Source organism: Drosophila nasuta, chromosome 2L, assembly GCF_023558535.2.
Source record: "Drosophila nasuta strain 15112-1781.00 chromosome 2L, ASM2355853v1, whole genome shotgun sequence".
In the NCBI taxonomy this organism is placed as follows: Eukaryota; Metazoa; Arthropoda; class Insecta; order Diptera; family Drosophilidae; genus Drosophila; species Drosophila nasuta.
This window is the reverse complement of record NC_083455.1, coordinates 2,987,902-3,013,850: the sequence shown is the minus strand read 5'-3', so window position 1 is coordinate 3,013,850 and position 25,949 is coordinate 2,987,902. Positions and strand designations below refer to the sequence as shown.

The following is a 25,949-nucleotide window of genomic DNA, read 5'->3' as shown; positions in this document are numbered from 1 at the left end:
TCACCAAAATACAACTCTGCTTAAAACAAAATGGCGTATTTTTTACTGCAATAGACCCAAGACGACGTGAACATCTTTTGTGTGGTTGAAAACTGCATTTAAAAACAAGTGACTCACTTTAAAGATCAACATAAACATTTGCCAAAACCGTTAACAAGTGTATTGCATGTTTAATGAGCGCTGCAAGGCAACTCTGTGTGCTACCACGAAAATATAATGAGCCAGGTAAGTAGGCCTTGAAAAGTTGTGACAGTGAACGTCGTGTAAGAGAAAAAAAATAACAAGAAAACTATGAAATTTTGCTATCATTCGAAACAAGGCGATATTAATCAGTTGAATTCTAGTCATTGTGTGAGTATTATTTTGAGAAACTACGTGTAATATCCGAATTCCAAGCTTATTTCGTGGGTGTGGCAGGCACCACCACAAAGAGACGACCCAAGAGGTGACTTCCCCCCCGTTTGAGACTCCCGTCACTTTGCAACGCGATTGAATCGCTATAAAAAGGCGACTTCTTCACTAATAGTGCTGAAATATTCTAATTCGAAGGGTGTTTCACAGTTTTTTCAACGTTAACCGATGCCCGAAGCTTCAACGTGGCAGACAGTGTTAAATTTGTGAAATTTGATTGGGTACCCATTTTCGTAATTTTCGTTTGAATTTGGGTATTTCGGTTTGTTTTCATCGAATGCCGCATCGAAAATGCACTAAAATGCATAATTTTCTCATAATTCTAGTGGCAATAGAAAATTTTCATCGATTACGTAATCATATTTTGCGAGGTGCAAAGTTTTCCTCGAGCTCAAATCCATGGAATTTTCGCCTATTTCCAAAGGGTTTCTGCCCGCCAAAAGTCAACCGACCAAGAATTTTCTGTTTTCATAATTTTTTTGTATAAAAATATGTTTTAAACAATTTTTACCTTGCAGTCGGTGCATTGAATCAACTATTTTGTGGGTTTTGTCCCAGAAATCACTAGTAGAACTATAAGAACCTTGTATTTTTGAGGTATTTCTTGATATTTCTAGCCAGGATTGCATGAGGAGTGTTATTTTTCGATTTTCTGTTTATTGCGCCTGCGTGCCAAGAGAAGATTTGATGACTATTTGCAATTTCCATTGAAATTATTTGTTTAAAACCTTAAAAGTGCAATGTCTGGAGAGGATTGGCCGTGTAACAGCGATTTACAGCTCAGTTAAATGCTGGAATGTATGTCATTCGATTTATTCACGTCTCTGATCGCGCCATTCATTGAAATATGAGGGAATAACGGCTTAGCAAGATATTCTAAGCATTCCTTTGAGTTCTGGACAGGATTAGGCACGTATTGGCGATCATGTGGCCTTAAGAAAATGTGTTCCTTTACAATTCACTTATTTGATTTGTGAATAAATCAATTTAATTGTATAAAAGTATGACAACCAATGCATTGAAAGATTAGCGAGAAGATGCACTCCATGAATGCTGGCGAGGATGTAGTTTTACCGAAATATGTCAAGTAAAGAATGAGTTATCGAATTAATCTAACTATTGAATGCCGATCGCAGAGTTAAAGAAATTGTCGATTCTGGACCGGATTAGAGGCTAAACCTAAACAATTTTAAATTTTATATGGGGATGCGTTTGTATCGTGCTCAAAGCACGTCTAATCGAATGGATCCGTTAAATATAAATAATAGGATCGAGTTTAAGTTTTCAACAAATTCGTAGCATGTTTATTGTCTACTCACATATTGTGTTACCCGTATTTCTTGTAAACATTTCTAAAAAAAATCATTTTTATTTGCTATTTAGTTTGAGAATGTGCGATCTTATTGTAATTTCGTATTATTGTTCCCATAATCATTCTTATTCATCTTATGCCAGGCACTCAATGAATCGTCGCATAGTATAGGCTCAGACGAACAAGATGACACACGCGAAGATGCCAGTGGTAGTGGCAGCGGAAGTGGCAGTGGCTCCTCTGGTTCCGACTCTGATTCGGACAGTTCCTCAGGTAATTCAAGTGATGGACGCAGCTCCCCGGAGCCGACAGTTACCAAACCAACGGTGGCTAGTCTTCCACCAACAGCATTGGCCGCTCAAGCGGATAATAAAACATCAACAACAAATGGCTTTACGGATGGTCATGAGAACGAGAGTTCCAGCGGCGATTCCAGTACCAGTGACTCCGACTCTGAGGCAGAGGTTGGAGGCGAACCTGACAGAACAAATAACAACAATAGTAAATTACACACGAGCAATAGCAGCAGCTCCTCCGGCACTTCAGCTGCAACACTGCCTAAAGCAGCCGATGAGGATGAGGATGATGATGACGATGAGGAAGATGAGGATGATGATGAGCAGCAGCATTTGCCGCAACAAGCACAATTACAGGCACAGGCAGCCTCGGGCAGCGAAGCAAGTGCCGATGAAGATGCCAGTGAAAGTTCTGCCAATGCATCGCCCTCGTCCTCCAGCAGTAGTAGCAGCAGCGTAAGTTGATATCGGTTTACAGTTCATGAAAAAATTAAGAAAATATTTCGATAACATGGCAGGAGGATGAAGAGGATGATTACAGACCTAAGCGATCCACGCGACAACCGCGCAAAGCGCCGCCAGCTTCGGCTGATAAGTCAAAACGCCCTCAGCCTGTCAAAAAGAAGAAGAAGCAAAAGTGAGTTTTCATTTTCCAAGTTACGAACTAGTTGAACTCTTTCTAATTGCTTTTGTTAATCATGTGTCTTTTCACTTACCCAGCTGGGACTCTGATGAGAGTGATGAAAGCGATGACGCTGACAGCGATGAGGCGCCGTTTGCCGGACAAAAGCGTAAGTGCAATGCCCGCTCTGGCGGCTCCAAACAGTCACAACAGCAGCAGCGCCGGCGCGTAAAGTCATTCAGCTCAGAGGATAGTGACGATGATGATCCCAGCAAACGGTTGGTTAACAAAACTTGCAATAGTTTCAAAAACGCAAATGACCATTGATATTTTCTATTTCATAAGCAGTTGTGCCACGCGTCGCACCGCCGCCGCAGTTAGTTACAAAGAGGCTTCTGAGGATGAAGCCACAGATTCTGAGGATCTACTGGAGCTCGAGTATGATGAGACGCAAGTGGCGGCAAATGCAGCTGCTGCTGAGGAGGAGGAGAAATGCGAGACTATCGAACGCATTTTAGCGCAGCGCGTTGGCAAAAAAGCCTGCACTGGAAATCAGACAACTATATACGCCATTGAGGAAAACGGTTGCGACCCAAATGAAGGCATTGATGACTCATCAGAGTCTGAGGTACAATACCTCATTAAATGGAAGGGTTGGAGCTACATACACAATACCTGGGAGTCGGAGATTACGCTGCGTGAAATGAAGGCAAAAGGTATGAAAAAACTGGATAATTTCATTAAGAAAGAAGAGGAAACGGCTTGCTGGCGTCGATATGCTGGACCCGAGGATATCGATTACTTTGAGTGTCAGTTGGAGTTGCAGCACGATTTGTTGAAATCATACAATAATGTGGATCGCATCATTGCACGCGGCACCAAACCCGACGATGGCAGCGAAGAGTATCTATGCAAATGGCAATCATTACCATATGCGGAGTCCACATGGGAGGACGCAACACTTGTGCTACGCAAATGGCTACGCTGTGTGGAGCAGTTTACCGACAGAGAAAGCTCCAAGTGTACGCCATCGCGGCACTGCCGTGTGATTAAGTATCGCCCGAAGTTCTCACGTATCAAGGGGCAACCGGAGTTTCTGGTGGAAGGTTTAACATTGCGGGACTATCAAATGGATGGTCTCAACTGGCTGTTGCACTCGTGGTGCAAGGAAAATTCGGTGATTCTGGCCGATGAAATGGGTCTTGGAAAGACCATACAAACAATATGTTTTCTTTATGCACTCTTTAAGCTGCATCATCTATATGGTCCTTTTCTGTGCGTGGTTCCGCTTAGTACAATGACCGCCTGGCAGCGGGAATTCGATTTGTGGGCACCCGACATGAATGTCGTTACGTATCTAGGCGATGTGAAGTCCCGTGAGCTAATACAGCAGTATGAGTGGCAGTTCGAGGGCTCAAAAAGACTGAAATTCAATTGCATACTGACTACCTACGAGATAGTCTTGAAGGATAAACAATTTCTGGGTACGCTGCAGTGGGCAGCTTTGCTCGTGGATGAAGCGCATCGCCTAAAAAATGATGATTCGCTACTCTATAAGTCACTCAAGGAGTTCGATACGAATCATCGTCTGCTGATTACGGGAACACCACTGCAAAACTCACTAAAGGAATTGTGGGCTCTACTGCACTTCATAATGCCCGAAAAATTCGATACTTGGGAAAACTTTGAGGTGCAACATGGCAATGCCGAGGACAAGGGGTATACTCGTCTGCATCAGCAGTTAGAGCCATATATTCTGAGGCGCGTAAAGAAAGATGTGGAGAAATCGTTACCTGCCAAAGTTGAGCAAATCTTACGTGTTGAGATGACATCATTGCAGAAACAGTATTATAAGTGGATACTCACCAAAAATTTCGATGCCCTGCGCAAGGGAAAACGCGGATCCACCTCCACTTTTCTAAATATTGTAATTGAGCTGAAGAAGTGCTGCAATCATGCTGCCCTTATACGACCCTCAGAGTTTGAGTTGCTCGGTCTGCAGCAGGATGAAGCGCTACAGATGCTGCTCAAGGGCTCTGGAAAGCTGGTGCTGTTGGATAAACTGTTGTGTCGCCTTAAGGAGACTGGCCATCGAGTGCTTATTTTCTCACAGATGGTGCGTATGCTTGACGTACTAGCTGATTATCTGCAGAAACGCCACTTTTCATTTCAACGCTTGGATGGCAGTATTAAAGGGGAGATGAGACGCCAGGCATTGGATCACTTTAACGCCGAGGGTAGTCAGGATTTTTGCTTTCTGCTATCGACACGTGCAGGTGGTTTAGGTATTAATTTGGCCACTGCAGATACAGTCATTATATTCGATTCGGATTGGAATCCACAGAATGACTTGCAGGCGCAGGCGCGTGCCCATCGCATTGGCCAAAAGAATCAAGTAAACATATATCGTCTTGTAACTGCCCGATCGGTTGAGGAACAAATTGTCGAGCGAGCCAAACAGAAAATGGTCCTTGATCATTTAGTAATACAACGTATGGATACCACGGGTAGAACAGTGCTTGATAAGAGCGGCAATGGTCATTCGTCAAACTCAAATCCGTTTAACAAGGATGACTTGTCAGCCATTCTTAAATTCGGAGCCGAGGAACTTTTCAAGGACGAGCAGGAGCATGAGGAAGAGCTTGTTTGCGATATTGATGAAATTCTGCGCCGTGCTGAGACTCGCAACGAAGATCCTGAAATGCCTGGTGATGATTTACTTTCTGCGTTCAAGGTGGCCAGTATCGCTGCTTTTCAAGAGGATGAGCCAAGCGAATCGACGAGTAAAGATCAACAGGCTAATGACGAGGAGGACGACAGCAAAGACTGGGACGATATAATACCTGAAGGCTTTCGAAAGGTTATTGAGGATCAGGAACGCGCCAAAGAAATGGAGGACTTGTACCTGCCGCCGCGTCGCAAAACGACTGCGGCTAATAAAAACGATGCTGGAAAACGAGGTCTGGCTAAGGGTGCCGCACGCTCCAAGGGTGATGATTCTGCCGATTCAGACTATGAGCTAGGTTCAGATGCCAGTGGCGGTGGCGGCGAAGATGGCAGCAGACAACGGAAGCGTGGTCGTCCAGCAATGAAGGAGAAAATTATTGGTTTTAGTGATGCCGAGCTGCGTCGCTTCATTCGCAGTTACAAGAAGTTTCCTGCGCCGTTGATGCGTCTGGAGGCAATTGCATGTGATGCAGAGCTGCAAGAGAAGCCACTGGCTGAACTGAAGCGTATTGGTGAGATGCTGCACGATCGTTGCGTACAGTTCCTTAACGAACACAAGGAGGAAGAAACCAAGACTGTAAAGGAAGAAGAGCTGCAGCAGCAGGGCAACAAGCAGCGACGACCACGCGCGACCTACTCGATCAAACTGGGAGGCGTTTCATTCAATGCCAAAACCCTGCTCTCTTGCGAGGAGGAGTTGCAGCCACTTAATGAGCTAATGCCCAGTTCAGCGCAGGAACGACAACAATGGGTATTTAATATAAAAACCCGTTCACCCAATTTCGATGTAGAGTGGGGCACTGAAGAGGATACCGCTTTGCTGCGTGGAATTTATCAATATGGAATTGGTTCCTGGGAACAGATGAAACTGGATCCAACGCTTAAGCTCAGTGAAAAAATACTGCTCAATGACACACGTAAGCCGCAAACCAAGCACTTGCAATCCAGAGCAGAATACCTGCTGAAGATCATCAAAAAGAATGTGGAACTGACTAAAGGTGACCAAAGACGTCAACGTCGTCCGCGTAAAATGAAAACAAGCGTTAGCTTGAACACGACAGCGGTCAGCACGCCAGAGCGTAAAGATGGCACCATTGACGATGGCAGTTCCACGTTACCTGGCGAAAACAGTTCCAGAACCGCAGCAGATGGTGCCAGCCTCGTTGCCTCCCCAGTCGCATCTTCCGCAACGGCGGAACATACCAGTGGGCAAAAGAAGAAAAAATCAAAGACGCGGAGCAAGAAAACAAGCGCTTCGGACAATAATGGCAACAAACCAATGCACTTTACAGCCAATAATGAGCCACGAGCCTTGGAAGTTCTGGGTGATTTAGATCCAAGTATCTTCAATGAATGCAAGGAAAAAATGCGACCGGTTAAAAAAGCTTTGAAGGCTTTAGATCAGCCCGATCTCAGCCTGTCGCAACAGGATCAGTTGCAGCAGACACGCGACTGTCTATTGCAAATTGGACGTCAAATTGACGTATGCTTGCAACCTTATGGGGAATCAGAGAAGAAGGAATGGCGTAGCAATCTGTGGTATTTTGTGTCCAAATTCACAGAGCTGGATGCAAAGCGTCTATTTAAGATTTACAAGCATGCACTAAAACAACAGACGCAGCCGGAAACTCCAAAGGATACAACAAATTCAATAAGCCCTGAAAGTGGACGTTCTAGACGTTCACGGGCAGAAAACGGTGCCACTGTTGATAAGGAGAAGGAACGAGACAAGAGCGGTAAAAAAAAGAAAAAGGACAAAGATAAAGAGCGCGAGTCACGCTACTCTGGTGCTGGCTGTGACGATAAATCAAATCGTCGCTTCACCAACGAGTCGCCAATGAAAAGGAAGCGCGATGAGAACGATGCTGAAGCCAGCAGCTTGGGCATGACCAACACTGGCATCAGCGACAACCTCAAATCTATGTCTTTTAAGCGGCTTAACATGGATGCAGCTACATCGTCGCGGCACGGTAGTCACGAAGATCAGCGCAAAAAACATCATAGAGGCGACGATTACTATGTTAGCGCAGGTGGTGGAGCTCCTAGTGGATATGAAGGAAATAGTGCTCGACGTGGAGGACCTAATTCGCCATCGGGTATAGGCAGCAGTCGGCGTTTTGATCAACAACCTGTGCCAACAGGCTATTCTTCCGAAATGGATCGTTGGCATACTCGTGATCGGTATGTAAAAAGTTCATATCAATTTATATAATTAATAAGCTCACCACCATTTAACATAGCTACAACTTTGATTACAAAAGGGAGCGATATGATACATTGTACCAGCGCAGTGGAGGAGGTGGTAGTGCTGCCAGTAGTGGTTATCATCGTGATCATCGCGAACGCGATCGTGAGCGACGGCCTGACAAGCGTAGGTAAGTAGTGTCATATTTCGAAAATACAAAGTTAAGTTGGAAGTTGGAAGTTGTCATTTAATTTGTTATTATAGAAGTTTAAATTCAAAGTTGGCTAATTGATTTCAATTTCTTACTATAGATACCCTTCCGCCCTACCGCCACATGCATACTCAAGCCATTACCTGCCGCCCAATTATTATTTGCCGAACAATATGGTGCCTGGACTGCCGCCGCCGCCTCAAGGATATCGTGGAGAACCACGTCCATATCCTGTGATGCCTCGTGACTATCCTCCTGATTATAGACGCAGCGAATATGAACGTCGCACGCAGACGTGAGGAGCATCTGTTGCCAGAAATTGTATATACAGACATATAGGTTAGTTTTAAGTTTGGCTGTGGTGTCTTGTGTCAGACGCTACTAATCTTTCCGTAACGATCTTGGCACAATGCATGAGCAACATTTACACACACTCATACACACAAGATACAATAAATAACACGACACAGAACAACAAACATATACAGTTTAGGTATAATACATATATAGCTAAAGATATGTGCAAGTAATATATAGCAGCTATTTATAAATTGAACTGTAAATTTAAATTATATATAAACCGTATATTTTGTTCATGGGGGCGTTTCAGGCGCTCAACAAAAAGAGATCGAAACAACACAAATTACGTAAAGTAGGTAATTTTACAATTTCCCTTGTATAAACCGTAGTTTTAGGTTTTGTTCATGGCAATTTTTATACTGTACAGAAAATTACCGGCGAATGCCAATTTAATAAGTCTTTTGAAAGCTTTTAAAATAACAACAAATTCTCACTAAATTAATAAACGCAAACAATGAATGATTCGATTATGTTTAAATATTAAACAAAGAAAAAATAAATATAAATGAAATGAAAGAAAATATAAGAATTCGTTTCTATGTCAGTGCTTGAGCACTTTTATATACCATATATAGAGTTACAGCCCTGGGAGACGAGTATGTAAATTAGCTAATATTAATATGTAGAAATAAGTATATATAACATATGTTGTAGTATCTGAAGTCTATAAATATGTATGTATATCATTAAATTATAAAATGCATTATGTACAACCTTTAATTTTTATTTGCGGAAGGGATGGCCAAAGACTTACTTTCGGTATATGAAATTAAAATTGGGAAAATAGGATACATGGGGTTCGTGCACTGCTAACATCGACTCATGCTTTTTCATGTAAGTGCGTAGATATCCCATTTTTATTTTAATCTTAAAATATAAATGTTTTAAACTTGGGTGTCATTGCCTTTGACTCATAAATTACAAAAATATACTTTGTAAGTGAAAGTTTAGTTGAGATTTAAATTTCGAAAAGTGTTAAGTGAATTTTAAGATATAATAAATATTAGATGGAATTTGCGGAATATGGTTTCAACCAGTATTTTACATAACATAGCATATGCATATATATATTGGATAAACACCTAGCCATAACAAAGTTGGACGTAGATCAAGTTAATTTTAGACATTTGTCACGCCCAAACCCAAGTTTAAAGCATTACACACAATAATAATAGTCTTTAAAATTCCTAAGTATAGTTCATGTAAAACTTTGAAGTTATTCAAGCAATCGTTTTATAAGGAAAAAAGGCTGCAAATGATATCACCGCACTGTTCTGCTTTTTTGAAAACGGGTCTTGAGCTCACTCAACTTTAGCTTTCTCAATTGCTTAGAATTTTTTCAGGCCTTATTCGATTGCTCAAGTGCTGCAATTTTTTTGTCGTACGAAATACGAAAGCCATACTTTTATATAAAGGATAGGTTGGGTGACAAATATAAACTGTAATTGATCGCAATATAAAAGATATTCGTCATGGTGGTCTGTTTACCCTTTTTAGAATTAATCCAGAGAAAAATCTTACTGATGTGTAGGGTTTTCCCTCGGTTTCCCCATTATTAATAATTAAAATAACTCAATGTCAGCTTAATTGTAGGCTCGGAAATTCCTGGTTCTAACCAATACGAGCACCGTCGCCTTCACAGAAATTTCATATCAGTTTACAATTCCACGCGCTGATTTTTAGGAAAAAGCTAAATAAGTTGCAGCATTTTTAAATATTTCTTTATATATTAATTTATTTATTATTCGATACAGGAGACATTTAACATAGATGAGTCTCGGTTTGAAGTTTTACATTAGAACAGGCAAGAGTATATAAAATTTCAATGATGTGCAACCAGCAGTAGCAAATGGAGATTACATAAAATATATAAATTACATAGGTACATACGTTTTCGTACTACGATTATAAGTATTACAAGCTAACGGAAAGCTAAATGGCTCATCGCTTAGCTAAGAGCCGCTTTGGAAATGTTGCATTACAAATTCGATATTGAGTCTGTGTCATGTTGGGTCTCATTCAATTTCTATACACAAATCGTTAGACGTATTCGAATTTGCTTCAGCCTGTGGTTCATTGAAACCAGTCGTGTTATGTTCGATGTTGACGGTGGAAAAAAACGCCAGTTGAGCCATTCCTTGCATAGGTAGTTCGGTCGAAATTGGGGATTGAGCATCAATAAAAAAGTCTATAAATCAACAAAGGTACATTTGTATATTATGTACATCGATATAATAATCGCAATATAAATAAATCAAGACTTTATGAAAGGCATACAATGCTAAAATACCTGACAATGGCAATGGTTTTTATGAGTGCTTTAAAAGGCGACATCGTGCAATTCAGGTGTTGTGGGCATTATTTGTACTGTAAGAAATGGGTTAGTCAATAATGATGATGATGAATGATAAAATGGATGATGTATAGATGCCCTATAGCAGGTTTATCATACTAACCGGACTCGACGCCATTCCATTCACTGACGACAGCATTGTGAGAATGTGGTTGGCGTGGATTGGGATGATCTTCTACAGAGCCCTCATACAGTTGCAAGTTGGTTGCTAGTTCACCGTGTTCTGTCATTTCATCAAAATCAAAGATTTCGGTAACTTTCACATGATTGGTGCTGTTATCCGTGTAATAGTAGGCATATAAAGCGTCATTATGCGTACTCATCTTGAGAACATGTTCAAAGTTATCAACATCCACATTTAATGGAGATGCGCCGCTACAAGTAAAGGAAAATATTTTCAATTAATGAGTATTTTTTAAGCCCGAATACGGGCGAATATTGGACCAACCACTCATCAACGAGTATCGAAACTCGTGGTCCATATAAACGGCTTGAATGTAACAAGCCAGTGGTATCAAAATGTGGCTGATCATATAGCGTAAATTTGCTAAATAGACGCATTTGAATCGCATTATTAAGCTGATTAGCCAGTTGACGCATTTGCTTTGTCAATTTCGGGGTCAGACTTGTAATTTTATACACTGTCGCCAGTAAGAAGTCCATTGGCACTGTAGCTGGCAGCGATAAAAGTTTGATTCCGCGATGCTTAAATATCCAGTTAGCCAAGCCCTTATTTGCCTGTTCAATGTAATCTTGTATGACGTCCAGCACGGTCTGTGGCATATTAGAGCTTAAAGCGTCCTAGACAACAATTGCAATACATATGTCATAAATATAGCAATCAGCAATATAAAATATTGCTTTTGTAATTAGCATTATACAAACCTTTCTATGCCGCTTACATTCCCGGCACTCTGGATCGAATTCTGGAGGTTGTGCAACTGTCTCGGACACCACAAATGTAGACTGAACTGCCACACAACGTCGGCAGTTTATTAGATTGTTGCGGTGCAAGAATTGGAGAGCATCATCGAAGCCCTGTTGACAAAACTTGGAGAGGAACTCAGGACGTGGCGGAAAAAGAATGCGCACAAATCGATTGACATTTTGTCGTGAGATCTCGATGCTTGTGTTTGCCCAGTTGAAGTGAAATAGCTGTGAGCTTTGATCCCGCGGACAAATGTCGCTTTCGCCACAGAATGGACTGACTGTAATCGTATTCTCATCCAATATAGGCAAATTGTTAGAAAATGCGCCGTCCATGTAACGTACTCCACGAAACCGAGGTGGCAATATACCCGAGAATCCAGGAATAAAGCAAGCACAGAGTAACGCCTGTAGAACCTCTTCGCGCGACTCAAACTCGGATATGATAACATTCTGGCCATCAAAAACACTGGTTAGTGATATGTGAAGACGTCCATTAACTCGCTTATGAGCATCTTCAGGCAAATGTTTTTGTAATCCTTCGAGCAAGCAAGTCTGTATGTTAAACGATGGACTGAACGGTCCAAGGGAATGGCGACGTGCTTCATTGACCACACGGAAAAAATCAGAGGTCATGCTGCCCAGTGGCAGATCACAGAGCAAACAACATGCGGCTAGGGAACCAGCCGAGGCTCCACCAATCTTTTCTAACAATAAATGTGGTGCATAGTTCTTGAAGCACACTGCGACACCGACGTGATAAATACCCAAAAAACCGCAGCCAGCAAAGGAAAGATTCATTATTTGTTCACTTCTTTGATTGTTTTTTCACTCGCCGTTAATAAAACTGAGTCTGGACAACAACGACTATTTGTATTTTGATCTCTGTTAGCGTTTTATCTCTGCTGTTTTTCGCAACGTTAATCGTTCTGAGTCTTTGTTTGGGAACAGCTGATGTGATTACAGTTCAGACTGTACAAAAACATCGGTCAACCGATTACCATATATCGATACATTTGTAACATTTAAAATTGCGATTATATTTTGCGAGAGAGTGGATTCTTAAGTATGTGCTTATCACATTCACTTTTAATAAGTAAATAAAATAAAATATATATGAACATTTTTATAAAATTTATTCCACTTGTACACATTACAAAAATATATAATTTTAAAATTTGTTTACAAAGAGTCATATTCTATCTACATTAATAAAAATAAACATGCAATTTCCTATAATATGTTTTGGTTATTTGTTATTCCTAATCGTCCCGCCAAGTGGTATAACTTCGCTGAATGGAATGGATTGCTCTTCCGCAAAGGCTAAAAAAATCAGTACCATAATGTTGCACCAGCTGTGTGAGCATTTGGACATCGGCCTCAGCTTGATGTGCATCGATAGCTGGACGACTAAAGGTTTTGTAAAACAAGTTACCCAATCTATAGGAACCTTGCGGTGGAATACGCTTAGTCGTGGCACATTTTAAGCCCTCAAACAGTTGACGTCGAGATCGAAATTTTTGCGGCGTACGTTTTACAGGTGAATCTAATGTCAGATCAATAATGTCTTCATCATCACAACCGTCGCTTAAACGCTTGCGTTTTCGTACAGCTTCGTCACGTGGCAAGGTTGGACGCTCTGGTGTCTTGTTATTCCGTGCCTCAAAGTCAACTTCTTTGGAACTAGACGGTTTGGATTCAGGCTCCACAATGGATGTCGTTGATTTTCGCATACATAAATCTTCATTTCGCTTATCGTCAATTTCCATAAAGGCGCGAAGAGAGTCCACACAACGCAATGAGGCTGGAAACTGTATATTGAGCTTATCAAAAGACTTCCTTATAATAGGAAAATCAAAGTGCCATCCATTGTGAGCAATCAAACAAACTGGAGCTGGCAAATGCTCAATGAACCTTAAAACCAGTTGACCGGCATTTTCGTTTAACTTGGATTCTCGTTCCAGCAGATAATTGCTTAATCCTAAATTATTAAGTAAATACCATTAACACAATCAGAATAACTAATTTATGAGGCGGATACTAACCAGTAATATGCTCACTTACTGGATTAACTGCCATTGAGGGTTGGAAGAGTAAATTCAATTTGTGCAACACTCTGGGCGGTCGGGGTGGCTCCTGGCATAATTCGGGTGACACATCGTCTCGTAGTTCCAGACTCTCCGTTGGATTATCTTTCAAAATCGCAGAATCGAAAGCATAAATGCACATCTCAGTGATGCTAACTCGATTTTGATTGTATTGTGGCAAATTTGTCGTCTCTAAGTCAATAACTGCGAACGTTGAAATTTTAGACCCTATCTCGTTTTCGGAGCCCACAACAGGTACATTTTGTGCCATTCTTAAGAATACAACACAAGCACAATGTCGTATTGCGTTTAATAAAGAAATGCATATTTATCGTACCGAAGCTATGTATCGATTAAATATCTACCCACCACCACGATTTATCGGTCTATCATTAGATAGATAGATTTTTTAAAATAATCAACCGTTAGGGTTTCAGACGGATGACTCTATTTAAAGTATTTTAAGAAATTGTATTCTTGTGAAACATTTTATTAGCTAAGAAACGAAATGTGGAGGTGCAAGTACAATTTGTTGTGACATTTTTAGACACTCAACTGACAACCGTACGTACGGACATATCTAAACATGATACTTAAACAATTTATGGTGTCTGAATACTTGAAGGATTTATAATCCTTACGTGTCAATCGTGAGCAACAATCATATCACCTATATATAAATGTACATATATGTCTTAATAAATCTTAATGGCACAAACAATTTTATGGCTTAAATATCTGACTTCACAGACTTGGCTTCCTCAGACCTCGTATCGCCTTCTGATTTACTTGGTCTATTAGCCGAAAACTCCAAGTAGTCTACCCGTGTGGCCGCCTCGTACTCCTGAACCAGACCATCCACAATCTCCCGCGATTCATCTAATTCACTCAAATCGTCCTTGAATATGTCTTCTCGGCGAAATTGATCGAGAAAGGCGCCACGCTTGCGCAACTTATCAAACTGACTTAATGCGCGCTCAAACAGAGAGCAAATGCTTGTATGATTGGCCAACATTAAGCCTGAGACACGATGACTGCTTTGAACGTAAGGTGAAGAACGTGAGAGCGCCACTTGAATAGATGTTGGACCCCATGGTATAAATTGGGCCAATTTACGTTCTCTTATACGCTGCAACGATTTGTGCACCTGGGTGGGATCCACCTCGCCCTGTATTATATTTAAAATGGATATGTAACAGTGATGATTGGTCTTGTCGGGACCTGTAGACACCATCATATTTTTTGGTTGCAGCAGGCGACGCATCACGTCAAGCACAGTTGTCTTGCGCACGTTCACAGCCTATTTGGACAATTGATAGTTACAAACAAATAGCGCTTTGGTCATTCATGCTGCTGAACTTACTTGATTGCTGAGATTCGCGTCATTGGTTAATGGTGTATATCCTGTCATTAAGAAGTGCAGCTGAGGCGTTGGTATTAACGGTGCTGTTAATCCAATGAGATTATTATTCATGTACGATGGATAACGCAGAGTTGTAGTGCTCACACTCATTATAGTCGAGACTAACGTATTAATCTGCGTGAATGTTGGGTTCTGTAAATGCAAGCGATCGCATGCAATGCGATTTAATGCCGTATTATCCAGGACAACAACACTGTCCGCAGCTGTTATCAATCGGCGAAGTGTCAGCATTGAATTGTAGGGTTGCACTACAACATCGCTGATTTCCTCCTGATTCGGGAACACGCTATATGTTTGAATGAGTTTCTTGGGATAACGATCGGCAAGACGTTCCATTAAAAATGATCCCATTCCAGAGCCAGTACCTCCAGCAATGGAATGGCATAGAACGAATCCCTCCAGTGAATCGCTGCCATCTGCCTCGCGATCAATTATATCAAAAATCTCTTCTTGCAACTTATCGCCTTGGCTATAACCAGATGCCCAGTTGTTGCCAGCTCCCCCGCCATGCTTGGACAAGTAAACGTTCTCGGGATTATACAGCTAAAGACTCTGCTTTCATTAATAGGTTACAAGTAATTTATAAATTAGCAGTCACCTTGGAATAAGCTGAGGTCATAATAGTATTAATGACACGCGGCTCCAAATCCAACAGCACTGCTCGCGGTATATAATGATCGTCATCTGCTTGATAAAAGAACACATCCTTGCGGTCCAACCCGTCGGTGGCAAAGTCTTCTAATACGCCACTTGGTGAGATGCCATGCTCCAAACACAAGCGTTTCCAAAACTCAAAGCCAACTAAAAATATTAATAATAACGCAATTTTCACAATGACAAAGAATAATTCATCTGAAGTTTGCATTCTACACACTTTGATTCCCGCATTGGCCCAGCTGTAAAGTAATTATTTCACTAGGCATTTGGACGAGATGCGATGTTCTATGTCGATGATGATGCTGAAAGGTCCTCTTGTTGTAGAATTCTTGTTGTGCGCTTTGTGCTTCTATGCAGATAGTTCTTTAATTTATGTACTCATTAAACTAAAAACACGTAATATTGATATAATTAACCATTATTTATATGTAAAAAAGTTAAATAAATTATACAGCGGGTAGCGCTGAAAAACTGAATAAAATCGATAAATGTATTGCAAGAATGCAGCTTCAATTGTCGATGTGTTATAATCGAAATTTTTAAAATTTGATTTTCTTTTTTAATTTAACTATAATATTAGCATTAAAAAACATAAATATATATTTTAAAGCTTTATAAATATAGCAAAATCATTTATATCACTTTAAGATAGCAAATTAATCGAAGCCATCGATTATTGTGAATGTTTGAAATGTAAATATAATTTATAAAAATTGATTTAATCATTATTAATAACAACGACGCTTATCAAAATAATTATAGTATATTGTAAACCGTATTTTAAGTATTAAAAAAATTGTTTTGGGTTTTTTTGAAATACCAGTATAATCGAAAGCATCGATAGTCATGAATATGCCAAATATTTCAGGCGCGGTAAAAAAAAAAAAAGCCGGCTTCCAAGGAAGGCATTGCCATTGCCCGCGCAGCGTTAATAGTCGGTTGTTGTTCTTGGCGTTTACCCACATTTGAAAAAGGTGCGAAAAGCGAAAAAGACAACGACGCATTGAAAATTGTGTGAACGACGCTGCCGAACTGAACAATTGTTTTGCTCCGTATAAAAAACAGTAAAAATGCCTCGCGCAAAAGTGCAAAAAAAGCAAGTAACGCCCGTCGAGCTGTCAGCAACAAATGGCATCGAAGTGGCATCTGCAACTGCAGCTGCCAGCGACGCCGCTGATGCTTCTGGGCAACCACTGAAAGGCAGAGCGCGCGGCAAGACGGCGGCGGTATCTGCTGCTAGCCCGCCCGAAGATACCAATGATGTACAGAAAGCTGAAACTGTTGTGGCAAAGAAAATTACCTCAAGAGGCAAACGAAAGGCAACTAACGAAAAAGAAGCTGAAGTGAAGGAGCCACTTAGGGATGACTTTTCTGCTACAGATGACTTACCCTCATCCTCCGTTGCTGTTAAAGGTAGGGCACGCAGCAAGAAAGTGGTTGCCCCCAAAGCGAATGACATTCTGGATTCAAAGGAACTGAAAGTGCAAGAGGATGTTGTAAAAAAAAGTGCGGGACGCGGTAAAGCAAAGCTACCAGAAGAGCCCGTGGAAATTGGAGATGCTGCACCGCCCAAGCCAAGAGGACGTGCCAAAAAACCAACAACTGAGGCAGTTGAAGAGGAAATTGTAGCTAAACCCACAAAGTCTCGGGCCAAAAAAGAGATTACCTTAGCCCCCGTAGAGCATACAGTAAGTAAAGGCAAGGGACGCGCTAAAAAAGCGGAGACAAACCCTCAAACGGAAGAAGATACAGTAAGCAAGGACTTGGCGCCAGAAGAGACAGTGGAGCGCAGTGCCAGCAAAGGCAAAGGACGCGCTAAGAAGACAGCCGACACAAAAACGCAGGCCGGAGAAGTCCCTGAAGTGGCGAGCAAGGACTTGAAGCCGAAAGCGCGAGGACGCAAAAAGGAGCTCGCAGAGAACGTGGACAACGAACTAATCGCTGCCACGGAACATGCTGATAAAGATGTAAAAGAGGCCAAAAAGGAAAGCACTGAGACTTCATCAGCATCGGGTAGCGAAACTGCCCCAGCAACGAAGAAGCGTGGGCGGGGCAACAAACGTCTGGCAGATACGGAAATATCCGAAATTCTAGAGGAAGATGGGGTTGTGGCGCCACCACAGTCGGAGACTGAAGTAAAAGCTGTAAGCAAGGAAACGACTGGTAAACGTAAGAATGCTAATGATGACAAAGTTGAAGTGCCGGCGAAGAAACGTGGCAAAAAAGCTATGAATGGAGATGCAGATGATCAGCCACAAGTCAAAGAGGTTGCTGCAGCACCAGCGGCCAAGAAGCGCGCCCCAAAACGAGCCACAAATGATGACCAAAATGAAGATCCGGCTCCAGCAGCAAACAAACCACGTAAGATAATACAAGACATAATATATTAGGACAGCAGCTTTATTCTTAGTATATTTTTAGCTCGAGGTCGCAAGCGAACAGCCGCCGAGACTGAGGATAATAGTGATGCTGTGGCAGTGAGTGAAGCAGACGGTTCAACAAGTACGTTGGTGGATCCCGGTTGTCGTCTTGCTGTATTGAAAAGTTTGCAAAACGTGATCAACTTTTGTTTTCCAGCATCCAAAACCAAAAAGCAAGCTGTACAAAAAACCGATGCACCCGCCGCTGGCAGCTACGATAAAACTCTTTTCCCACCGCCAACGGACAAAGAATTTAATCTCAAAGTCTCCAGCTGGAATGTGGCTGGTTTACGTGCCTGGCTAAAGAAGGATGGCCTCAAGTTCGTCGACTTTGAGGAGCCTGATATATTGTGTTTGCAGGTGAAGAATTGCAATTTTAATATATCTTAAACATACTCGTATTTATATGCTTTTAACAATTTCAGGAAACAAAGTGCGTCACCGATCAGCTTCCCGATGAAATGGCACGTCTGCCGGGTTATCATCCCTACTGGCTGTGCATGCCAGGCGGCTATGCAGGTGTTGCTATCTACAGCAAGATAATGCCCATAAATGTAGAGTATGGCATTGGCAATGAAGAGTTTGATGATGTAGGCCGTATGATCACTGCCGAGTATGAGAAATTCTATTTGATAAACGTTTATGTGCCAAATTCAGGGCGCAAGCTTGTCAATTTGGAGCCACGCATGCGCTGGGAAAAGCTGTTCCAGGCGTATGTCCAGAAATTAGATGCCCTTAAGCCAGTTGTCATTTGTGGCGACATGAATGTATCGCATTTGGAGATCGATTTGGCCAATCCAAAGTCAAATACACGCAACGCAGGCTTTACCAAGGAAGAGCGTGAAAAGATGACTGAACTGTTGGATCTCGGATTTGTGGATACTTTTAGGCACTTGTATCCCAAGCAAACCGGAGCTTACAGTTTCTGGACTTATATGTCTAATGCTCGCGCCCGTAATGTTGGCTGGCGCTTAGATTACTGCATTGTTTCCGAGCGGTTTGTGCCACGCATTGTTGACAATGTGATGCGGAGCCACTGTCTGGGCAGCGATCATTGCCCTATTACAGTTTTTCTAAATATTTAAGTACTCGTGGATACAATATTTGTTCAGAATATGTTGTTTGATAAAACAAGTAACATTTTATTATTGTCTTTTGTTCCCTGAATAATTCAAATCTTTGTTTTTTGTTTATCTTCTATTTTGTTTATTTTACAATTACTAAATTTCCTTAAGTATTTTTTGTTTCACAATTGATTTTATTATTATTTTACTGTAGATGCTTCGATTCCATTCTGCTGTAATACAATCAAATAAAAGTATACCAATTAAATAAAGAAAAAACAGTGGACACGCTCTTTAGTTTCGGTGTATTTCGATCATTTTCTAGCAATTTAGAGGCGTTTACGAACCATTAAATTAGTTAGCATATAAATGTTAACTGTATTTTAGTTCTAATGCAAAAAAAAAGACAATTTAAGCTATTATTAAATTTGAGAGAAACGAACGTTTTAAACAAAAAAACTAAAAAAAATAAATATATATTATAAATATTGGATAGATAAATTATATAGACGGAGGTAACTCATCATTGACTTAAATAGCGATAAATAATATGTAATTCATATTAATTGAATTGTATCTTATTAAAGAACTGGTTAAAGTGAATGGTAACGACACTTTGATAGTTTTGCTTCCGCAGTTGTTTTATGCTTATTTAATTGTTTAAAGTATGCTTTGTTCAACGTTTAGTTGGCATTGTTTTATGTTTTAGAATTGGAAATTGTTTTTTCGTGTATAGACCTTTTTAATATTTACACACATGTAAATGATAAATTAATCGCTCAATTCAAATCAAAGTTTTATGGGATACTAATTCTTTTTGTTCGACGCTGACGAGCTGTTCACCATTTAACTGGGCCATGTGTCCCAATCAGGAAGTGGATCGTAGCCTCTTGCCCGACTGCCACATTGCTAATCGCGTGTTCATGTATTCCATGCTGGACTATCTGCATTCGGGGGAGCGGCGCAGCGAAGATGTGCATGCCGAGTTACGTGATCGCTATGAGGTATTTTGCCAAGTGCTTCACAACTTTCCCATTCCGTTGCACGATGAACTCGACGCTGGTTTTGAACTTCGAGTGGGGAGCGATAACAACAACTATGAGTGCTTTTCCGAAGCACTTCAGCAGATCTAGTTCTAAGACGAGTCGACAAGGATATTGTTCAGTTGGTAAGCGAGGATAAGAACTTACAGCAGTGATGATGAGAAACAACGAAGCTGTGTAAAGTTATCTTCGCCTGTTTTCGATTTTCTTGCTTTTGGTAAAAGTGTATAAAATGTCGTTTAATGTAATGAAAGTAAAATTAACAATTAAATACAACCAACAAAAAAAAAAAAAAAAACGAATTAGCTCGGCTCAAGCAGACATACATACATCCATGTTCATACATTGGTCTATATGTATCGTGTATCTATATATGTATGTATGTATGTATATTTACTTGCTAGTATGTTTGTGCAATAAAACATTTTAATGTGCGTTTGTCGCGCTTATTTTCATGCTTAAAAAAGTGGAACCAGCTCTCTGTGGTCAGTCGGCCGCTTATCGCATCAAAATGATCTCATACAAAATATTTTATTATAATCAAAACAAAAAGAGGAAAAAAGTGGGCTTAAATAACAACGCACTTGCGAACAGAAGAAAGTTTCGGTTAAGTTGAATTTCGAATGTACCCTACAGTCTACAAAGTACAACTTTACATCCAAAATAATCCACTATATTGCAGTATTCATAACTCACGATATTAATCAACTGTTATTAAATATTAAATTGTTACTTTTATGATAGAACTTTAAAACAGCAAAATACGCTAATCAAAGTGCCTTAAACTGTTTTCATTTGGTTTAACTGTTGATCAGAACATAAACTAACAAAAACTAAGAACACTTTTTAGATTACTATGTATCACATACTGATTCTTATTCGCTGATAGGTTTAAAGACGGACAAAATCTTTCTACAAAGCTTGAGAGCTGTGCATTTAAACAAAAATTATTAATTTACCTAAGCATCTAGTAAAAACGGAAGTTTCAATAATATGCGATTGTGCTATTTAGCCGTTAGACCCAAGAACGAATTTACATCAATTGAATTTGTAAATAGATTTATAAATTTAGCAGTTAACTGAATGTTAATGCACAAATTGGTCAATAAATACCATTTAAATTAAGCAATTACGAACGAAAAGTGCAACTAACTTTCGCATTTGCCTGCTATGAATGATGTGAGATAATGAAAATGATCTACATACCTACGTATATACATATGTATGTATGCATGTACATACATCAGTATAAAAATTGTATATAATAAAAGTAAAACCACATTTCTATGACAACAATAATGCGATGTGCAACTATCCACATGCATAAATAAAAAATAAACCGTCTATCTAACTAATGACTATGTGATCCACATTTTGCAGTAGTATCATCATCACTTATAAAACACATAGAGCATGGCTGAGATGAGACATACATATACGAGTATGCTATAGTATAATATATTGTATACCTATCAGTCGTATCTACAATGCAATACAAAACAAACACAACGATAACTGGGAAATGGTCGCGAATTGAGACCAAACTGTCATAAAAATCAGTTAATAACGAGAGGCTAGAGACCAGTAGCCAGTATTTAGTGGCCCATCTGGCCATTAAATTTTATTTTCATTTGACAATCCGATCTTTAGTCGCAGCTCTAACATCGAGTCGTTTAGTCGAAAAAGTGTTGTTAACGCGTACGGTAACAGAACTCAAACTCCATCGGCAGCAACCGGAGTTTTTAGCAAAAGAGAGTTCTTTTAAGTGATCATTTTGTGATATTTCGAAGGACAAGTTTAATGACAATGCGTTCCTTGTTCGCAATTTTCATAATCTGCAGCATATATGCAAGTATTCGAGCGGAAGACGGTGAATTTGGTATGATGATAAAATAAAAACCAAACAAACTTTGTTATTCTTAAATTCATTCAGGAAGAAAGGATACTTTTCGTTGAAAAAACTTTTTATTGACAAGAATTTAGTAAAAACAGTTTTATAGCATTCTAAAGAAAATAATATAAATATATATATTAATATAAATATATATAAATATTATATTATAAATAATATAATATAAATAAATTGTAATAAAAATAATTAGAAAGTGAAAAATATATGTTAAAGTTTTTAAAAATTTCAAATAAAATAGCCAATTTAAAAGTTAAAGATAATGTGGAATGGAAAGATCTAACCTATTTTGTTATTTCAAAGAAAAATTAATTTTACCACCCACTTATGGAGGAGCATCCAAGGGAAATTCCACTGACAGCCACTCGATGGCTGCTCGTTCCTATGTGGGAGGTCAGACAGGCTCTGAGTGTTCCTTTGGCACAGAGTGCACTCCACTTCACGACTGCACGGCCATGATCTATGAGGTGGCAAAGAACTGTTACTACGGCGACAAGTCGTTGTTCTGTGGAGGTGGAGAAGAGATGCCCTATGTGTGTTGCCCGAGTAGTCCGCTGGAGAAGAACCAGGTCTGTGGCAAGTCTTTGGTGCAAGGACACTTCTACAAGGGACTCGGCTCATATCCATTTGTAGCGCGCGTTGGCTTCAAGCGTAAGTAAGGCCATAATACTACATATAAATGTATGTGTCTGATGAACCGATCATTTGCAGACGTCAACACGGGAGCATTTGCGTATCCCTGTGCTGGTTCCATCATTGCCCGTCGGGTTATCCTAACCGCCGCGCATTGTGCTTTGGCCAAGGCCGATGGTCATCGTCTGTACGTATCCTTTCACTATAAGTGGTTATTAATTTATGTTAATACATCTGAACATTCCATCCTGAAGATCATCGGTGCGTGTAGGCGAATATGATACATCCAGCGATCCGGATTGCGCCAGCACTGGTTTCTGTGCTCCACGCTCGGTGAATCATGCGATCAGCCATGTTATTGTGCATCCAGACTACAAGCAAGGGCAATATCATCATGACATTGCGCTGCTCGTGCTAAAAACTCCACTCAACTACTCGGGTATGTATCAGGGGGTTGCTTGATGCACCGCGGGGTGCGGAGCGGGAGCGGGTTACGCTTCGCAGTGTCAATGTTAATTAAAAATCGTTTTGCTCTAACTGAACTCGCATCGCATTCGCACTCACACACTACCAAGTTCATAAATGTCATTTGTCTCCTCTCTCTTTTTCTCTCTCTTCATTTCTCGCGTACACATCGCATGTATCTAATTTGAGGTTAGGACTCCAATCTAAATGTGGGGGTTCTGTGGGGTTAATTGTCAAGTGCGGAGCTTCATTAAAATATGTTTAGTGGAGCAAGAAATTACTCAAAATCTGAATTCGATTTTTGGCTACACTTCAATGGGTTTAATGTTTGGTTAAAGCTGACAAGAATGTGAATTTATAATAGTGTCATAACATAAAACAAGTATAAAAGCTATAATCGAGTCTGTTCGACTGTGAGATACCCGATACTCGTTTTCAGTAATAGTAAACGTGTGCTTTATTATCATTTGAATACATCAAATTAATAACATTTATATTAATTTAACATAAAAAATATATACATTTATGAGACAAGGTCCGCCAAAAAATGCTATTTCTTATAGTCTCTAAGATCTATAAGTGTACATTACAGACAGATAGACAGACAGATAATGTCAAAAATGCCTTCTACCATATGTATATTTCCTGCGAGCACAAACTTATAATACTCTTCTACCTTATGGACAGCGAGTATAACAAAACTGAGGAAGAATATTTTTATAGCAATATAAATGCAATGCACACTTCATTGGGGCTTGTATGTAATTCAATTTTGAATTGTTCGAATGGAGGGCAAGGATTCATTTTTATTACAGGTTAACTTATGCAGATGATAGTGCTGATAGAAACTACTCGGTTTGTTATGGGGTCAAAGTTATATTCAGATGTCTGTTAAATTAGGGTCATTAGCACAAATAATGGTCATTATTGCAGACTCTTCGACAGCATTCGTGGTGAGGAGTAGGAGGAGAATTTCGGACACAAACAACTCGTAAACAACACGTTAACTAAGTCAAAAACAATACGATAAGAAGCAAAGAAAACCCAGACCGAGTAAAGAAAACAGCAAGAATGGTGAAGGGAAGTGAAGTGAAGTGAAGATGCGTCGAGATGCCGTCGAGAAGGCGTTACCTGAATTGTTGACTAGCTCGTTATTTGTTGGGTGATTTTATGGCTTTATAATATTTTATGGGCGTATGTGAGCGAAAGATCAATCAATTGGGGCGGTCGCTGTATGCAACTATGTTGCTGTGTCTGCTGTTGAGAGCTCTCTCTCTCTCTCTCCCTCTCAACCAGAAATTACAGTTTGATCAATGGATAAAATATTGGCAAAACAAGGTTGACCTCTTAATCATTTCATTTCTGTTCCCATCACCGTAGTGGCCACACAGCCAATCTGCTTGCAAAAGACACGCGCCAATTTGGTAGTGGGCAAGCGGGCAACCATTGCCGGCTGGGGCAAGATGTCCACGTCCAGCATACGCCAGCCGGAGATGTCGCACCTGGACGTGCCCTTGACCAGCTGGGATCTTTGTTTGCGCAACTATGGCTCAACGGGAGCTCTCGAGTCGCCCAACTCGATTGAGGGTCAATGGATGTGCGCCGGCGGCGAGGGCAAAGATGTGTGTCAGGGCTTTGGAGGCGCGCCGTTGTTCATCCAGGAGAACGGAATCTTTTCGCAGGTACAAGGAAATGCCTTGAAAGCTATAGCAAGTATTTGATTCATTCGTCCGTTCCAGATCGGTATAATGTCCTTTGGCTCGGATAACTGTGGCGGATTACGCATACCCAGCGTTTATACCAGTCTGGTCTATTTCCAGGAGTGGATTCACGATAATACGCCGCCCGAATAAGCCTTTAGCATTTCCTTTACTGTATTTTCATAAGATAAGTCCCTAATTTATAAAATCTGTATTTAAATTGGGTATTCATATTATATTTCGTACTATTTTGCAAATAAACATTTCAATACTTATTATATCCGTTACAAGAGTATATAAAAATTGTGATAAACAAAAGTGTGAAGCTCCGACAATAAAAGAACTTTGTTACGGATGTCATCACAAGTTATCTAAAGTAGTACAGACGGGTAAATTTAATCTACATATATATATACATACATACTTGCATACATCCTACGCAGGGGGTTTAAAAATGTTACTGTATTGTATGAATATTGTACGGGTAATCGAGTACAGTTTGTTTCGTATTGATCTGTTGATTGTCTGTTTGTCTGCGTCACTCACGCATACAAATAATTTAATTGAATTAATTAAACTTTGACACGAAACAACAGAGGCCTTAAAATTGTATCAAATGATCGCCCATATAAATAATGCAATGCCAACTCGAAAGAAGAAAACTTATGACAATTTCTTTCGAATTTGAATGCGACTTATAGCACAATTTATGGACAATTGACTATCATAACTCAATACTCCTTATGCAATCACTTGGAGAGCAAACGAAATAGAGATGCCTGTTCAATGAAGTAATTATAGTATTTTTATTGAATTGAAACTCACATGAGTCAAAATTTGAGAACAAATTTGAAATTCCATTTGATCTTAGAACCCCATAGAATATTGCTATTGAAATTTTTGATATTGAACTATTTGCATATTTGCAGACATTAAAAATAATTATAAGAAAAACAGATTATGAAAATAATATCAAGTGTGTTCTTGTTTTATTACATTCAGAACTTACTAATTTCTTCGGTTGATATTTATATAAACATTAACGATTTAATTCTCAGCCCAGTCTGTAAAGTTTTGAAAATCTTCATGAAACTTAATACATTTCTTATTTGTTTTTTCCCTACGAAGGCCAAATCCCAAATCA

General features: G+C 40.0%; 7 protein-coding genes across 12 annotated transcripts; 4 read left to right on the top strand and 3 right to left on the bottom strand.

The window, feature by feature from the left end:
- The first annotated feature begins 34 nt into the window (after positions 1–34).
- On the top strand, positions 35–8,837 carry LOC132784646 (chromodomain-helicase-DNA-binding protein 1). Of its 4 annotated transcripts, none has more exons than XM_060790430.1 (7): positions 35–225; positions 1,867–2,475; positions 2,538–2,656; positions 2,740–2,919; positions 2,987–7,549; positions 7,609–7,743; positions 7,865–8,837. In XM_060790430.1, the coding sequence occupies exons 1-7, from the start codon at positions 217–219 to the stop codon at positions 8,061–8,063; spliced, it is 5,814 nt and encodes a 1,937-aa protein (XP_060646413.1). In that variant the 5' UTR covers positions 35–216; the 3' UTR covers positions 8,064–8,837. The 4 variants fall into 4 exon arrangements, with proteins under 4 accessions (XP_060646413.1, XP_060646397.1, XP_060646405.1 ...); XM_060790414.1 differs by lacking the exon at positions 35–225 and adding an exon at positions 277–351 and having other exon boundaries at positions 2,990–7,549; XM_060790422.1 differs by lacking the exon at positions 35–225 and adding an exon at positions 277–351 and having other exon boundaries at positions 7,630–7,743.
- Positions 8,838–9,841: 1,004 nt separating this feature from the next.
- Positions 9,842–12,353, bottom strand: LOC132798249 (1-acylglycerol-3-phosphate O-acyltransferase Pnpla3-like). 2 transcript variants are annotated; one of them, XM_060810035.1, is made up of 5 exons: positions 11,363–12,353; positions 10,926–11,278; positions 10,581–10,852; positions 10,415–10,491; positions 10,191–10,312 (listed from the first exon to the last, which is right to left on the bottom strand). In XM_060810035.1, the coding sequence occupies exons 1-4, from the start codon at positions 12,203–12,205 to the stop codon at positions 10,445–10,447; spliced, it is 1,515 nt and encodes a 504-aa protein (XP_060666018.1). In that variant the 5' UTR covers positions 12,206–12,353; the 3' UTR covers positions 10,191–10,312; positions 10,415–10,444. The 2 variants fall into 2 exon arrangements, with proteins under 2 accessions (XP_060666017.1, XP_060666018.1); XM_060810034.1 differs by lacking the exon at positions 10,415–10,491 and having other exon boundaries at positions 9,842–10,312; positions 11,363–12,352.
- Positions 12,354–12,540: 187 nt separating this feature from the next.
- Positions 12,541–13,822, bottom strand: LOC132795435 (uncharacterized). The gene is given in 3 exon segments (XM_060806142.1): positions 12,541–12,734; positions 12,736–13,385; positions 13,450–13,822. Coding segments are annotated over 3 exon segments (1,044 nt in total). The 5' UTR covers positions 13,763–13,822; the 3' UTR covers positions 12,541–12,653.
- Positions 13,823–13,951: 129 nt separating this feature from the next.
- LOC132795427 (tubulin gamma-1 chain) lies at positions 13,952–16,062 on the bottom strand. The gene is made up of 4 exons (XM_060806130.1): positions 15,789–16,062; positions 15,513–15,715; positions 14,855–15,457; positions 13,952–14,791 (listed from the first exon to the last, which is right to left on the bottom strand). The coding sequence occupies exons 1-4, from the start codon at positions 15,835–15,837 to the stop codon at positions 14,222–14,224; spliced, it is 1,425 nt and encodes a 474-aa protein (XP_060662113.1). The 5' UTR covers positions 15,838–16,062; the 3' UTR covers positions 13,952–14,221.
- A 397-nt stretch (positions 16,063–16,459) lies between these two features.
- LOC132796296 (recombination repair protein 1) lies at positions 16,460–19,352 on the top strand. Of its 2 annotated transcripts, XM_060807425.1 has the most exons (4): positions 16,461–17,932; positions 17,993–18,073; positions 18,149–18,351; positions 18,417–19,352. In XM_060807425.1, exons 1-4 carry the CDS (start codon positions 16,642–16,644, stop codon positions 19,074–19,076), a joined length of 2,235 nt encoding a protein of 744 aa, XP_060663408.1. In that variant the 5' UTR covers positions 16,461–16,641; the 3' UTR covers positions 19,077–19,352. The 2 variants fall into 2 exon arrangements, with proteins under 2 accessions (XP_060663399.1, XP_060663408.1); XM_060807416.1 differs by having other exon boundaries at positions 16,460–17,932; positions 17,993–18,351.
- Positions 19,353–19,759: 407 nt separating this feature from the next.
- Positions 19,760–20,390, top strand: LOC132794183 (uncharacterized). The gene has a single exon (XM_060804470.1). The coding sequence runs from the start codon at positions 19,913–19,915 to the stop codon at positions 20,186–20,188; it is 276 nt and encodes a 91-aa protein (XP_060660453.1). The 5' UTR covers positions 19,760–19,912; the 3' UTR covers positions 20,189–20,390.
- Positions 20,391–21,724: 1,334 nt separating this feature from the next.
- On the top strand, positions 21,725–25,085 carry LOC132798614 (chymotrypsin-like protease CTRL-1). Its single transcript, XM_060810541.1, has 6 exons — positions 21,725–21,977; positions 22,311–22,658; positions 22,719–22,827; positions 22,895–23,079; positions 24,486–24,787; positions 24,845–25,085. Exons 1-6 carry the CDS (start codon positions 21,899–21,901, stop codon positions 24,956–24,958), a joined length of 1,137 nt encoding a protein of 378 aa, XP_060666524.1. The 5' UTR covers positions 21,725–21,898; the 3' UTR covers positions 24,959–25,085.
- The last annotated feature ends 864 nt before the right edge of the window (positions 25,086–25,949 follow it).

Bases quoted from the DNA above. Each gene is read 5' to 3' on its own strand.
- LOC132784646 (XM_060790405.1), top strand. From the start codon at position 292: ATGAAATTTTGCTATCATTCGAAACAAGGCGATATTAATCAGTTGAAT. The intron at 7,550-7,608 runs GTATGTAAAAAG...CATTTAACATAG, and splicing joins CGTTGGCATACTCGTGATCG to CTACAACTTTGATTACAAAA. The intron at 7,744-7,864 runs GTAAGTAGTGTC...TTCTTACTATAG, and splicing joins CGACGGCCTGACAAGCGTAG to ATACCCTTCCGCCCTACCGC.
- LOC132798249 (XM_060810034.1), bottom strand. From the start codon at position 12,205: ATGAATCTTTCCTTTGCTGGCTGCGGTTTTTTGGGTATTTATCACGTC. The intron at 11,279-11,362 runs GTTTGTATAATG...ATTGTTGTCTAG, and splicing joins AATGTAAGCGGCATAGAAAG to GACGCTTTAAGCTCTAATAT. The intron at 10,853-10,925 runs GTTGGTCCAATA...CTTTACTTGTAG, and splicing joins TCGATACTCGTTGATGAGTG to CGGCGCATCTCCATTAAATG.
- LOC132795427 (XM_060806130.1), bottom strand. From the start codon at position 15,837: ATGCCTAGTGAAATAATTACTTTACAGCTGGGCCAATGCGGGAATCAA. The intron at 15,458-15,512 runs GTGACTGCTAAT...CAGAGTCTTTAG, and splicing joins TGACCTCAGCTTATTCCAAG to CTGTATAATCCCGAGAACGT. The intron at 14,792-14,854 runs GTAAGTTCAGCA...TTGTCCAAATAG, and splicing joins ACGCGAATCTCAGCAATCAA to GCTGTGAACGTGCGCAAGAC.
- LOC132796296 (XM_060807416.1), top strand. From the start codon at position 16,642: ATGCCTCGCGCAAAAGTGCAAAAAAAGCAAGTAACGCCCGTCGAGCTG. The intron at 17,933-17,992 runs GTAAGATAATAC...GTATATTTTTAG, and splicing joins TCCAGCAGCAAACAAACCAC to CTCGAGGTCGCAAGCGAACA. The intron at 18,352-18,416 runs GTGAAGAATTGC...TAACAATTTCAG, and splicing joins CTGATATATTGTGTTTGCAG to GAAACAAAGTGCGTCACCGA.
- LOC132794183 (XM_060804470.1), top strand. From the start codon at position 19,913: ATGTGTCCCAATCAGGAAGTGGATCGTAGCCTCTTGCCCGACTGCCAC.
- LOC132798614 (XM_060810541.1), top strand. From the start codon at position 21,899: ATGACAATGCGTTCCTTGTTCGCAATTTTCATAATCTGCAGCATATAT. The intron at 22,659-22,718 runs GTAAGTAAGGCC...GATCATTTGCAG, and splicing joins AGCGCGCGTTGGCTTCAAGC to ACGTCAACACGGGAGCATTT. The intron at 24,788-24,844 runs GTACAAGGAAAT...CGTCCGTTCCAG, and splicing joins AGAACGGAATCTTTTCGCAG to ATCGGTATAATGTCCTTTGG.